Below are 14,876 nucleotides of genomic sequence, written 5' to 3' on the forward strand. Positions count from 1 at the left end.
CCCCTGGGGTGCAACCCCCCAGGCCCCCCTCCACAGACCAGACGGAACCCCAGCACCGCTAACATTTCTGAGGCCCCAGAGAAACCAGGTGGGGTCCTGACAACGCGCATGGGGGGACCGGGGCCGGGACTTGGACCCGTCACTTGGAAAGCTCAGGCCTCCACGCGGCAGGAAGGCCTCCAGGCCTGCAGGTGCCGGAGGAGGCCAACCAGGGCTGGCTCCTCAGGGCACAGTGCATCCCTGGACTTCACCTCTTCTCAGGAGCCCCCACCCCAGCCCTCCAGCCCTGAGGCTCCCGTAGGAAGCTGTCCCCAGGAGCTCAACCAGGGCCTCCCTGCCGGCTGCCTGGGCTTAGAACCCAGGCCTGGTTGGTGGGTGGGTGACCTTGGCCCACAGTACGGGCTGGAGGTCAGGGCAGGGCTGCAGCTGTGTATCTGAACACACAAGTGCCCTTAGCGGGTGCTGAGCCAAAAAGGGGGAAGGGTGCGAATTCCAGGACTGAGGCCTCTCCCAGCCCTTGGCCCCTTCTCCCTACAATCTTGCCAGGCCTCTCTGCCCTCCTGCTGCCCCAGCCCCCTGCCACCCCACCCCAGGAAGCTTTCGTGCATAACCTGCCCACACCCCGACCACCTCGCTTCTGTGCTAATGGGTCTGTGCTAATGGTGTGTAAAGACATAGACACCTGCTAGCAGATGCCTCAGCCCTGGACCATGCTCCTCCTCCCTCCTTTGCTGTTTAATTATTAAAAGGGGCCTCCAGAGTCCACTGCAGCAGTGGGGTGATATGCCTCCACTATCCTCACCCCCCGAAACAGCCCAGCCCAGCCCCCAGCAGTCCCCCCCAAGAGCCTCCTTCTTTCTGGGTGTCCCATAAAGGCAGGAAGGCGAGGGTCCGCCGAGCATCACAGATTTCCACCCTGAAACTGCCTAGGGCAAGAGGTCTGGCGGGTCTCCCCTGACAACTGCTGTCAACAGAATCATAGAATTGGGGAGTGCGGTCTCCATACCCACTAAGCAGCTTCTAGGTGGCTGGACAAAGAAAGAACCCTTGTCTCTCTGCATCCCCCCAAGGCCCCCACCCTGTAGGATAAGCGCAGGGTGGGGGGAGGGGGAGGGTTGGCCTCGGGCGGGACAGACCTCTCCACTTTTTCATACTTCCTGTCACCACTGTCTCTACATGAGAAGGGGGCCGCCTCCCACAAACCATGGGACCTCGATGGGCAGTGCCCTGGCTTTCCCGCATTACCAATAGACTTCAGAGGGGAGAGGAGCGGCCACTGAAGGAGGGACATTCATGGGAACAGCCAGTCCCAGCCCTGCTGGTCGGGGCGATGACTGTTTATTTCTTTATAGTTTTAATTGGAGGATGACTGCTTCACAGTGATGTACTAGTTTCTGCTGTACATCAGTGTGAACCAACCATAAGTACAAATATATCCCCTCCCTCTTGAGGCTCCTTCCCACCCCTCATCCTATCCCATCATTTATTGAGGACCTACTGTGTGCATCTGGCCCTGGACTGAGCTCCATGAATCAGTCGCCTTTAATCTTCAGGACAGGACTCTGCAGTACAGACTATTCGTGGCCGTTGTAGACGCCGGGGCTCAGAAATGGGGTTGCCTGTTGAAGATCAGTCCTGCCAGGTGGTCAGCCCTCTCTGGAGCCCCAGTCACCGTTCGGCACAGTGGTTTTCTTGTTTCCCTGGAAGCTTAGACCTCCGAACCTCTGTGTTTTCCATCGGCCGAGCACTGGGAGTTGAGGTTCAGGGGTGATGGCCAGACATAGCAAGCCCATCACAACCAAATGACACCCCAGACCAGCCTTGTTTTATTCCATGGTCACTAGTAACCAAAGGCGGGGACAGCTCAGTTTCAGGCTGTGGATGTCCGGAATGAAGTGGGGGGTGCGAAGGCATGTGTGTTCAGCAGACAGTGCAGTGACCGGCCTGGAAGCTGACATCTCTGTCTCATCGTCCATCCTAAGAAGAGGAGATGGAATGCTTCTCTAGCATCCGCCCAGCTTTCCCGTATCTCCTGCCAGTGTGGTTTTGAGATAAATTGGGGTTTGTATTTTATGCCAGAATTTTCTGAAGCCCAAGAGCTTTTCTGCAAAACTTGGTTCAAAAGCCTCAGCCAAGAGGATTCCTCTGTGTTGAGAACCAAGAGCTCCCTTTCGAAGGCAAGGTGGGGTGATGAGTCCATTCATGACCCAGCCTCTCAATGTTCGGGGAGAAGCCCCGGCCCAAGAAAGCCTGTCCTCAAGCGGGTTGGCTACAAGGTCAGGGAGCTCTGCAAACCTATTGCAGAATCTTCCAGAACCAAGACAGTCGAGAACATGAGTACAAGAATATCACATTCTCAGCCAGTTGGAGCTGGAGAGTAGCCAGTTGGGGTTTGGAGAAAACAACAGGACACAGTTCATAAAATTAAAACTCACGGAAACTCTGCTTCAGTGAGTCAGATGCCAGCACCAAGTTTCCTGGCAACTCAGGAGAAGGCTTCCCTACGCAGGCAGATTTTTTTTTTAAATCTTTGTCATTATTTAATGGCAGTCTAATGGATGCATTGATACAATAAGTGGCATCCATTTAATGTAGAGTTCAGTAATCTTTGACACGTGTGTGTATGCTCACGTCATCACCAAATCAATACACAGAATGTTTCCATCCCCCCAAAAAAACATTTCCATCACCAGCCCCTCAAATTTTCCTAGGGCACCCAGCCCATCATCCCCGGCCTCTGCCCCAACCCTGAGGCAACCACTCATCTCTGCCTTATGCAACTGCAGATTCTAGATTACGATCAGTTTCATAAGCAGAATTTTTTATCAGCCAGAACTTTCGGTGACAAGTAACAGGAACCCCAGCTTCCCAGGCAGCTCAGTGGTAAAGAATTCACCTGTCAATGGAGGAGATGCTGGAGATGCGGGTTCGATCCCTGGATTGGAAAAATCCCCTGGAGAAGAAAATAGCAACCTGCTCCAGTATTCTTGCCTGGGAAATCCCATGGACAGAGGAGCCTGGCGGGCGACAGTCCACGGGCTCACAAAGAGTCAGACACGACTTGGCAGCTGAGCACGGACGCAACAGAAACCCCCCAGTTTAATCGGCTGAGGGGGAGGGGTGGGTGGTGTAGGTGGGGCATATGCTTGTGTTTAAAGGAACTCCCTGACTCACATACCAGCAAAGGCCCACAAGTGATTTTCAATTCAGACATAGCTGGATCCGTGCCTCAAATGATGTTCCTGAGGTTACTTGTCTTTTCCTCTGCTTCTCGCCTTTCCTTTGGTCTGTATGGCCTTTGTTCTCAATGAATCAACTAAACAGCAGGTAACTGGTAGTTCCCAGTTGACATTTGACAGTTTCAGCAATCTCAGCAGAAAGAGAGCATCCCTTTGCTGGTAATTCTGACAAAGTCCCGACCCTCATGCTCCCTGGGCAGGCCCCGGTTGCCTCTCCTCCCCTTAAGTGGGAGGCCCTGGCACGTAAGGGGGTGCCCACCTCGCTGAAACCCAGCAAACTGAGAGTGGGGAAGAGGTGAATGAAAGTTGCTCAGTCGTGTCTGACTTTTGCGACCCCTTGGACTGTACAGTCCATGGAATTCTCCAGGCTAGAACACAGGAGTGGGTAGCCTTTCCCTTCTCCAGGGAATCTTCCCAACCCAGGGATCAAACCCAGGGCTCCTGCATTGCAGGCGGATTCTTCACCCGCTGAGCCACCAGGGAAGCCCGGGAAAGAGGTGAGCTCAAACAAAAAGCATGGAAAGGAGATGCCAGCAGGTAAGTTGCCAAAGGCAGACCACAGCCCACCACCGCACACCCACATCTTTCCCACATATGGTTTTATAATGTTCCCATCACAGATCTGTAGCTCTATTATTCATAGCAGAAAGTGTGCCCCCTTTCCCCTCCAGAGGAGAGACAATCTAAAGTCAATCCCAGAGACACCTGCCCGGCACCGAGCCCAGGATCTGGGAGAGAGACCATCTGCATCTTTCTCCATCAGATCCGGAGGCACTTCTCTAGGATTGGTACCCAGTCCTAGTGATGGGTACCATGCATCCCATCCAAATGATGATGGCCACTCTCAAGACACACAATTCAGGGACTTCCCTGGTGGTCCAGTGGTTAAGAATCCACCTTGCAATGCAGGGGACGAAGGTTCAATCCCTGGTCAAGGAACTAAGATCCCATATGCCTCAGGACAGCTAAGCCTACATGATGCAACTGAAACCCAATGCAGCCAAATAAATATGTGTTTGTAAATATATGTCCACAACTCACAGTGGACAGGACAAAAGGAATAACTATGAATTTTTTTTTTAATCCCATTTGGAGAGGAGAAGGGACGACAGAGGATGAGATGGTTGGATGGCATCACTGACTCAATGGACGTGAGTTTGGTAAATTCCGGGAGTTGGTGATGGACAGGGAGGCCTGGCGTGCTGCAGTCCATGGGGTCGCAAAGAGTCAGACATGACTGAGCGACCGAACTGAACTGAACTGGAAAGGAGAAAACAGGAACAACACACAGTGGTCCTGGTCCACAGCATATTTTACGCTGGGCAGGAAGTATTAAAGACTGGCAGCCAGGGAGGTTCTTGGTCAGCCAACAAGCATGAGCCCCAGAATCCAAGGTGCCCCTGTCAGCCCACCTCTGGTATCCACATGCTTTCATGATCCCATCCCCTGAATGTGGACTGGACCAGGTAACTCCCTTTTGACCAACAGAATGGAGTGGAGGGCATGAGCTGGTGATTCCCACCTTGCCAGCAGACTCTCCCCCTTGCTAGCTTTGAGGACACAAGCTGCCATGTTTGGAGTTGCCATACTGGGGAGACCTCAATGGTGAGGAGCTGTGGGCAGCTTCTGGCTAACGGTCAGCAACAGTCCAACAGTTTGCAAGGAACTCAGTCCCATCAACACCTGTGGCAGTTTGTAAGCTGGTCACTCCCCAGCTGAGCCTTCAGATGAGACACCTCCAGAGACCACTTCCGGATGGCCCCACAGGACGAGCTGGTGCTGCCTGGTTTGGGCAAGGCTGCCCTCTGAACACCTTCAGGATGTTTGGTTTCTTTGCTCTCAGTCAGTTCCATGAGCTGGAAACCAGAAGCAGATTCTTCTGAGTTGAGTCATGCTCCTTGAATCCAAACCCAGGTCCACAATGTTCTAGCCCTCGGGTACCATCCAGAGGCTCAGCCAGCACTCTGGCCTCAGCTGAGTGGCCTCCATGAGAACTCACAGCCCCAGGGAGCCGAGCTGGCCTGCCTCCCGGGACAGAACATGGGGCTCCCTCACAGTCAACCCGCAGTACGCCCAGAGAGGCCCCCTAACATCATACACATCTCCAGCTGACAGGCAGTAGAACTCAGACTTGAAAACAAGGTCCTAGAGGCCAGGCCCCGCGAGCCTTCTCCCCCACCCCGCCCTCCACACAGAGAGCGCTGGGCGAGCCCATCAACCAGAGCATCTCCACGCGGATGTAATGGGCTCTCTCCATGCTCTCAGCTGACAAGGGCCCTCTTCCTTCCACAGCCCCACCCTAACCGCCCCCCACCCCCACCAAGGGACTGGCCGATACCCTTAGGTCGCCGTGGCTGTCCCATACAGCCTTCAGGAAGAGGATTGTGGCCGGGATGGTGGAGGAGACGGGTGACCCCCCTTCATCGGTCTTCGTGGGCCCCCAGTCTCGTGTTCCATTTCCCCCAGACAGGGAGCCGGGGAGGCCACGCCCAGCCAGGCCCATTAGCCCCTAGACAGCTCTTCTGCAGGCCACCCACTGGGTGGGGCAGGTGCCCTTCCCGCATTTATGCCTCAAGCTCTCCTTCCTGCTTCTCTGAGGGAGCCGGGAGAAGGTTCTCCTGGGGTCTCAGAGGCCAGGAGCCTCTGAGGCCAAGGTGGGGGGCAGCAGAGGACCCTGGGGGCTGGGCCCAAGGGGTGCAGCTGAGACTCCAAGCACCGGAGCGAGGAGGGGGCTGCCACCTTTCCTGGAAGACTGAGCACCACGGCTGGAGCAGGTGAGAGGCCCCTGGTTTCTCCTCTCTGGGTGGAGGCAGAAGGACTGGCTGCCCCTCTGAGCCCTCATCTTCTAAATAAAATGACTTTGTGAAGCCTCCCTTCAAAATATTTAAGCAGGTGACGGGTTCTTTTTTTTTTTTAATATGACGGTTCTTATCACTCTCCGGGGTGCCCCATCAACAGTAATGGCAAAATCAGGACAAAGGTGAGACCAGCAGGTGCTGGGGAAACCCAACTTAAAGAGAAGACATACAATTGATTTTTGAACAATCAGCTTATGAAACAGCCGGGTAGTGTATTAGGCACTGGAAAGAAACCTTCAGGGATACAATCACACAGCAAGTGGTATTACCTGGGGTAAGGATGGGGCAACACCTTATTTTTTCTTTACCATTTGAATCTTTAAAAGTAAGACTGCTTTGGTATCTAATCTATGTAATTAAAAAAAATGTTTAAAGTGCAGTGAGAAATAGACAATGTCATAACAGTTGTGGGAAATAACACATTTCCGTAAGTCTTCCATGGAAGAGACAAAAATTCAAACGAGGCTTTCAAGGACAGGAAGACCACAGCTATCTCCATAGATTTTGTGCTTTATTTTATTTAATTTTTGGTCTCGCTGCACGCCATGCAGGGTCATAGTTTGCTGGTCAGGGATCAAACTCATACCCCTTGCAGTGGAAGCTCAGAGTCTTAACCACTGGACCGTTCTGTATTTTAAACCGTCATCCATCAACAAGCCTGAGTGAGCATTTCCTCCTCCAGGCGTTGCGTTGGGGACCAGAAGGCTGTGGAGAGGGATCAAGTCAGACCAAGGCCAATCTGGCAGATACACCTGCTGAACTAGAGTGTGAGGCCGGGCGAAGGCACGGAGGGTGAGGGTGTCCAGGGAGCGCACAGCATGGCGCTGAGTCTAGGGGTCACTCCCCATTTACTGAGCTCACACCACGTGCCTGGATCTGACTCAGGGGTGACCAAGACACAGACCTCCCCCCGTGGGAGGAGAAGCCACGCGTGGACACAGCCCGGTCCATTTTCGAGCTGTGTGTGTGTGCTGTTTCCTTTTATTGGGAAGCAGTCACAGTTCAGTATTGCCTTTCACTGGGGCATGAGTCTGCTCGTCTGCCGTAACCAAGTACCTCAAACAGAGGACAGGAAGGAACATCTCTATTTTCTAACCATTCTGGGGGCTGAAAGTCTGAGATCAGGACACCAGCCAGTTGGGTGCTTGGTGAGAGCTCTCTTCCTGACTTGCAGATAGGCACGCTGCTGCTGTGTCCTACGTGGCATGGGGTCAGGGGAGTGAGAGAGAGAAAGAGAGCGAGAAAGAGGAGGGGAGGGTGGCAAGGGAGGGAGAGAGAACTCTGGCATCGCTTCTTAAAAAGACCTGAGTCACGGGACTTCCCTGGTTAAGTGGTTAAGACTCTGCGCTCCCAGTGCAGGGGAGCAGATTTAATTCCTGGTCGGGGAACGAAGATCCCACATGCCGAGTGGTGCAGCCAAAAAACAAAATCGATCTTTTATTAAAAAGGACACCAACCTTACTGGATCGAGGCCCCTCCCTTACGGTCCCCTTTGACCTTAATTACCTCTTCAAAGGCCCAGCTCCAAACACAGTCACGTTGGGGATAGGGTTTCAACAGATGAGTTTGGGGGAGAAGTCTGTAATCAGTGGGAATAAGGGCCCCTCCTCTCTTCAAATCCTGCTACTTTCCCTCAGCCTCAGTATCTGACCTCCCTTCTAGTTTCACTAAAGGGCTTCGCAGCTGGCTTAGCGGGTAAAGGTGGCTGAGCAGGGACAGTGCAGGAGACCTGGGTTGGATCCCTGGATTCGGAAGATCCCCGGAGATGGAAGTGGCAATCCACTCCTATATTCTTGGCTGGGAAATCCCATGGACAGAGGAGCCTGGTGGGCTACAGTCCATGGAGTCACTAAACAGTTGGACACGACTTAGTGACTAAATGACCAGCACCACCATTTTCGCTGAAAAAGAAGATGCCTGAAAAAGAGCAACGGCTTCTTCCCATCCTGTGTTCTGCCCGTGGCCAGAGTCTCTGCTTCTTTCTGGGCTGACGCCCCAGTTCCCAGCCGGGCCAGGCCAGCCCCTGGGCAGTGCCCGGTCCCATGGCCTCTCACCTCCCCCAGGAGCCCTCCTGCAGCTTTCCTGACCATCAGCACCCCCCTGCCGCTGCTCCCTGCCTGCCGAATCACTCCCATCCACATACAACCAAGCAGTAATATCTTTTTTAAAAAATAAATACAACCTCTGCCTCTGGATCTCATTTCTCTGCCTTCTCCCCACCCCCTCACTCAATAGGACAAACTCCTTCAGAAGGTCATTTGCACTCCCTGGGCCCACAGCAGACTCCTTGGTGCACCTGGGGGTCTCTGGGGCTGAGTGCTGCCCCCGGGAGGGGTTTTCTGGGGTCAGCAGTCCCTCCCACCCCTGCCCATTCCAGCCCTTCCTCCTGCTCTGTTAGCTGTGAGCGCTAAGCTCCTGGGTCACCGCGGTCACTGACTCTGGGACAGCCAGCCCGCTGGAAGCTGCGTTCTCCTTGCTGACCGACCACTTGCCCTCAGAGCCTCCTCCCAGGAGGGCAGCACGTGTCTGTCTTCTTGTCCCCGCACCCCAGCAGCTCTGCCCCGTCTACAATCCATCAGCATTTGCAGAGTGGGTACCTGACAGAAAGGAGCAGATGCTGAGGGACCCTGACCCGGATCAGGCAGGGGAAGTAGGGAGAGGGTCTGCCCCCTGTGTGCATCTCCCCGCCCACCTCCCCGCTCAGCAGAGGGGAGGATGTGGTCCTGGGAGAGCAGCCCAACCCAGCTCCCATAGTGAGGCTTGAATGAATGTGTGTTCATGGAGCCCTGTGGGCGGCGACCTGGCGGCAGCACCCAGGCTGGCAGCATGGAGGAGGAGTCCGCGGGCTGGGGAGGGGCCGGGGGAGTGGGATCTGAGCCCCCTTCACCTGGCCTCTCCCAGCTGCCCCTTGGACCTCAGACCCTCCCAGCCCCACCCACGCTCCGAGTCCCCATCTCGTTAGTCACCCCCTGTTCCACCACCATGCCCGGCGGCCGGGGGCAATCGTCTGATTGTGTATTTTCCCCTCTGCCAATAGACTGTGCCTTCTGTGAGGATGGCTTTGTCTGTCAGAGTCATCGCTGTATATGGGCTCTGCTTGTGCGCTGTGTACACTTAAATACACGTATGCGCGTATCGTGTGTGTATGCACAGGTGCTGCTTGTGTATATGTCTACGTTTACCTATGTATCTTTACTCTTTCTATATGTATGTACGCTATTACATGTGTTTACTGTGTGTATGTGTGTGTGTGTGTGTATATATATATGCCTATATATGTGCTACTGGGCTCCCCTGGAGGCTCAGATGGTAAAAAATCTGCCTACAACGCAGAAGACCTGCATCCTGGATCTCTGGATCAGGAAGATCCCCTGGAGGAGGGAATGGCTACCCACTCCAGTATTCTTGCTTGAAGAATTCCATGGACAAAGGAGCCTGGTGGGCTACAGTCCATGGGGGTCACAAAGAGTTGGACACAGCTGAACAACTAAGGCTTCACACTTTCATATGTGCTATTATATATGTATATGTACTGTGTTTATATATATATATAGAGAGAGAGAGAGAGAGCTTCCTTTGTAGCTCAGTCAGCAGGAGACCTGGGTTCCATTCCTGGGTCAGGAAGATCCCCTGGAGAAGGAAATGGCAACCCACTCCAGTATTCTTGCCTGGAGAATCCCATGGACAGAGAAGCCTGGCAGGTTACATGCAGTCTAGGGGTTGCAAGAGTCGGACACGACTGAGGGACACACACACATATCATATATATATGAACTCTGTGTGTTGTATGTAGGTATAGGTTTTGTGTGCATATACACGTATATATGCTATTGTATATGTGTAGTACACAGTATAAATTTGATAAATGTTATTTAAACTTGTGTTGAACCCAAAGGAAAGACTTCTGACTGTAGCCACAGGGAATCTGTGGAGGTTGGTGTCTGTGTGATGGGTGCTATCCGCTCACTCTGGATACAAAGAAAGCTGGGAGGAAACAATTCCCTCCCTCTCGCCCGAATAGGATACAGAGCTGAAAGATGAAGGACAGGAAGGGAAATCTCCAGGTGCCCCAGGAAACTCGCAACTAGAGCTGATGCCCAGGATACATCAGATGGATAGAGGCTCTGGGGGCAGAGGTTAGGTGTGGCTGGGGCAAGGAAGGGGACAGGGGCTGAGGGTTAGCCTTGGAGCTGCATAAGTGGAAGAAAGAACTTGATCAGGGGACCTCCATGAGGCCAGAACCTGGGAGGACACTGCTGCTTAACAAAAGCAGAGTTTACCCAGATGCGGTTAGCACCTTCTCGCTGCCTAAGGTTCAGCAGGGGTCAGGGAGCGAGTGGAGCTGGGCACCAATTTGAGTAACCAAGCCCCAAATTGTTAACCATTTATAGGCGTAGAATCTGAATTTACACCAAATCTCCAAGCCAAGAAATCCAACAAAAACCAGATCTTGGACCAGAGAAATCCTTTGCAAGCCCAACAGAAGCCAACGCCAAACATCTGGGCAGCAAATTTTGGCAACCCCGTGAGAAGTCACAGTATCTCTGTAGAGGAAAATCTGTAATTGCAAAGCACAAGTGGGATGAATAGGGAGATTAAGAAACATTCATTAAAAAATGATATCAGATCAAATAGACTTTAAGACTAAAAAAGTAATAAGGATGCAGAGGGTCATTACATAAAAGGTAAATTCATCAGGATAATATAATAATCTTGGATTACATACACTAAACATTCCAAAATAGGTGAAGGAAAGAGAAAAACAACAAAACTATAATCATAATAGGTTAATATTTGTAGAAGAGAAATTAATTGGGATATAGATCATTTAAACAATGCAATTTTGAAAGCTTTATCAAATGAGCATATAGAGTACTAAACCAAATGAGTAAAGAAAGCAGCCCCACTACCAAATGAGTCTCAACAAATATCAAATAACGGACCACATGATCTGACCATGATATTAGAAATCAACATCAAAAGATAGTCAAAGTATGCATTGTATAATGTATTTCTAAATGATTCATGGAAACTTACATTTTAAATGTTTTGAATTGCGAAATATTTAGACATTAACAACAATGAAAATGCTACGTAAGTTATGAAACATCTAAGGACATACTTACTAGCATGTTTATAACCCTAAATATCTGTTAGGAAAAGAATAATATTTGAAAATTAATAACCGAAGAATTCAACACAAGAAGCTGAAAAAAATCACAAGGTAAATCCAAAGAAAGTGGAAGAAATAAAAGGATAAACTAAGGGAATGGGAAGAAAAGAAACAGCAGAGGTGATTTGTTTTTAAATAGTTCCCAAAACAGACTTCTGGCAGACTGATAAAGAATAGAAAAAAGAACAAGTCACTAATTTTAAATGATGAACAGAATCAAGGTTTTTAAAAATACTAAAAGATTACTGTGCAAAGTATTATACCAATAAATGTGGAACCAGAAACTATGAACAATTTTCTAGAAAAATAACATAACTTACCCTAACTCAAGAAGAGCTTAAAAATCTAAATAAACCAAAAACTTTAAATAAACTGTAGCTGTAGTTTTTTTTTTTCCTAAAGCCATGTGTATCCACTAACACTCATATAAAAATCACCAGACCAGATGGTTTTACCTTCTGCCAAATCTTCAAAGAAGGATAACCCTTACATGATACAAATTGTTCTAGAGGGTAGAGAAAAAGAGCTCTTTCTCCAAGTCATTTTATGAAGCCTGTATAATCTTACAGCTTTGAAATAAAAAACAGACAAGGATAGTACCAAAAGGGAAAATTATGGGCCAATTTTACTTATGAACATGGGTGAAATTTTTCTAAATAAAATCAGAGCACCAAGAGGGAAAAAAAAAATTTTAAAAACAGAGCAAAGTAGAAATGTTTATCCTAGAAATATAAGGACAAGTGAACACCAGAAAATATATCAATACATATTCACCACATAAATAGATAAGGGAGAAAAAAGAGAAAATTATTAAGTACATATCACAGAAAAAAACTGTGATAAATTCCATCACTCATTTATTTAAAAAAAAAAAAACTTTTTAAAAACTAGAGGAGAACTTTCTCACCTTAAATAAAGATAGTACCAAAAACTCAGAGCAAACATCGTATCTAATGGAGAAACTTTAAACACATTCTGTTTAAGATTAGGAAGAAGTAAAGCATGCCTGATTCCAGTCTTTGTTAAACATAATACTAGGTGTCTGGGCTATGCTATAAGACATGAAAAAGAAATTAGAGGTATGAGGACAGACACATAGACAATCAAATATTCAACCAAGTGATAGGTATGATGAACTAAATGAGGTCATTTGTCTGATTAATAAAAATTAGTATCACCCCAGTTTTCTTCCTGGAGCTACTCTGTGGAAAGTAGTACAGGAAGTGGGGGAAACCAGGCAGAGCATGGTGGTGTTCCTGAGTTAAAGATACAGAAGTCAGACTTTGGGGAGATGGAAGTGGCTGGAATTTGTGAGATGGAGTACCAGAGAGAAGAAAACCAGCTACTTGGAGAAAGAACTCCAAAAGTCTGCAGAAGGTCCCCTCGAGTCCTTAGCTGAAACCTTGACTGTGGAGAGTAGATGAAGCACCATGAGACTGGCAGCTGTCAGGTGAGACTCTCGGGGATCACACAAAGCCAAGGATTCTTTAGTTTTTGTTGTTATTGTTTTTCTCTATCAAAAGCAGTATTTATTTTTTTCCCCAAACTTTAGCCTTTTCATTTTGCACTGGGGCATAACCGATTAACACTGTTGTGGGACTTTCAGGTAAGCAGTGAAGAGACTCGGTAGCCGTGTATACTTCAAAAACAACAACAGTGTGTTAATGCTGTAGAAACAGACAAACCAATGACAGAGAACAGAGAGCTCAAGAACAGTCCCACTGGTGTACAGGGAGACCCTAGAAACATACTGCTGAGTCAAAAAAAAAAAAAAACAAAACAGCACGGATTCTAAATCACAGCACTTGTGCAAATTAAAAATATTTGTGGGAAGCCACTTGTTCCGAAAGATAGTCAGATATCCAAGGATGTCGATTAAACAGGTTAAGACAGATGTGAGTCAGGGCAGGGGAGGGGAGGGTGGAGTGAAGGGGGAAACAGAAATAAATAAAGGATTGTATTTGTTTTTCAGTGGCTGGATGATCCCGGTGGGCCATAAAGCCAGCATGTAATTAAACTATTCTTTGTACCTGAGGTCCCGTTTAAAAAACTTTAGTTCCCAGACTTTGAAGATTATATGTGAAAAAAATGACACTATCAATAGATATAGAAAAGCCTTTGACAAAAGTCAATTTATCTCTTCATGATGAAAAAGAACCTAAACTCAAGATAGAAGAGACCCTTTTAGCTTGACAAAAGGCATCTCTAATAACTCTGAGTCTGCAATGGTGGACTAGCCGGCAGATCCAGGCAGGGTGGGAGCCACGGGGAGCAATTGTCGTCTATTGCAAAAAGAAAATTGCAGTAGGGGCGCTAAGCAATGCAAAACCTCACACTGGTCCACCTCCCTTCCATAGGATGAACTACACTCTGTTCCGGGCCCCAGCCCTGGTAGAGAGCAGTGCCGAGTTGGAGGAGCTGGGCACGGCCTACTGGGTGCTGAGTGCGATGATCCTGTTCACCTGTCTGGATGGCTTTGTAGGCAATGGCCTGGTGGTCTGGTTGCTGGGCTCCCAGGGGCAGAGGAGCCCCTTCAGTGTCTACATCCTCCACCTGGGCATGGCAGACCTCCTCTTCCTCCTCTGCATGGCCTTCAAGGTCATCCTGATTTGCTTCCGGCTGGTCAACAGAGTCCACACGGCCCTGGACATAGTGAGCAGGGTGAAGTGCTTCACCTACACGGCCAGCCTGAGCGTGCTGACCGCCAGCAGCATGCAGCGCTGCCTCTCCGTCCTCTTCCCGGTGTGGTACAAGTCTCACCAGCCCAAGCACCTGTCAGCCGTGCTGTGCGCCCTGCTCCGGGCGCTGTCCCTCCTGCTGAACATGGTGGCCACGTTCCTCTGCAGTGATTTCTTGGCCCAGGACGAGCTGCTGTGCTTCAGGATAGACTTGGTCATCAGCATCCTCCTCATGGGGGTCTTCACACCCCTGATGGTCGGGTCCAGCCTCATCCTCTGTGTGGGGGTGCAGAGGAGCTCCACAGCGACACACCGGCGGCCCACGCGGGTGTACGTGACCGTCCTGGTCTGCGTCTTGGTGTTCCTTGCCTTCGCCCTGCCCCTCGGCATCCGTTGGTTCCTCATCTCCTGGTTGGACCTGCCCTGGAAGACGAAGACTCTCTTCAGCCTACTTGCCCGCCTCTTCTCGGCCGTGAGCAGCAGCGCTAACCCGGTCATCTACTTCCTGGTGGGCAGGCGGAAGAGCCGGGGTCTGCAGGAGCCCCTGGGGGCCGTGCTGCGCAGGGCGCTGAGGGAGGAGCCGGAGCTGGAGGGGAGGGAGATGCCCTCCTCCACCACCACCACCGACCCGGGGTTCTGAGGGCTCCGGACCCTGGACACCAGCCTGCCTGGCTGGCTGGCAGTTGGGAGCCCAGAAGGCTTTTTGCATCTCATCCTGTGGGGGTCTCTTTCCCACCCTCCAAGGCTTCCCATTGACTGTCATGTCCAAGACCTCACCATGCGACTCAGTTGGAAAGATGAAGTAATTTTGTTGTTGTTGTTCAGGGAGGATCTTCTGATCAGAAGGCAGGTGGAAGCTTTCAACCCTGGTCTGTCTGACACTATTTATCTAAATAGCCTCTACAGGTAGGTAGCCTGCATCCCATTG

General features: G+C 50.3%; 1 protein-coding gene across 1 annotated transcript; it reads left to right on the top strand.

Annotated features, from left to right (window-relative positions):
• Positions 1-13,628: 13,628 nt before the first annotated feature.
• LOC129654121 (mas-related G-protein coupled receptor member D) lies at positions 13,629-14,588 on the top strand. Its single transcript, XM_055583695.1, has one exon. The coding sequence runs from the start codon at positions 13,629-13,631 to the stop codon at positions 14,586-14,588; it is 960 nt and encodes a 319-aa protein (XP_055439670.1).
• The last annotated feature ends 288 nt before the right edge of the window (positions 14,589-14,876 follow it).

Source organism: Bubalus kerabau, chromosome 5 (assembly GCF_029407905.1).
Source record: "Bubalus kerabau isolate K-KA32 ecotype Philippines breed swamp buffalo chromosome 5, PCC_UOA_SB_1v2, whole genome shotgun sequence".
Taxonomy (NCBI): domain Eukaryota; kingdom Metazoa; phylum Chordata; class Mammalia; order Artiodactyla; family Bovidae; genus Bubalus; species Bubalus kerabau.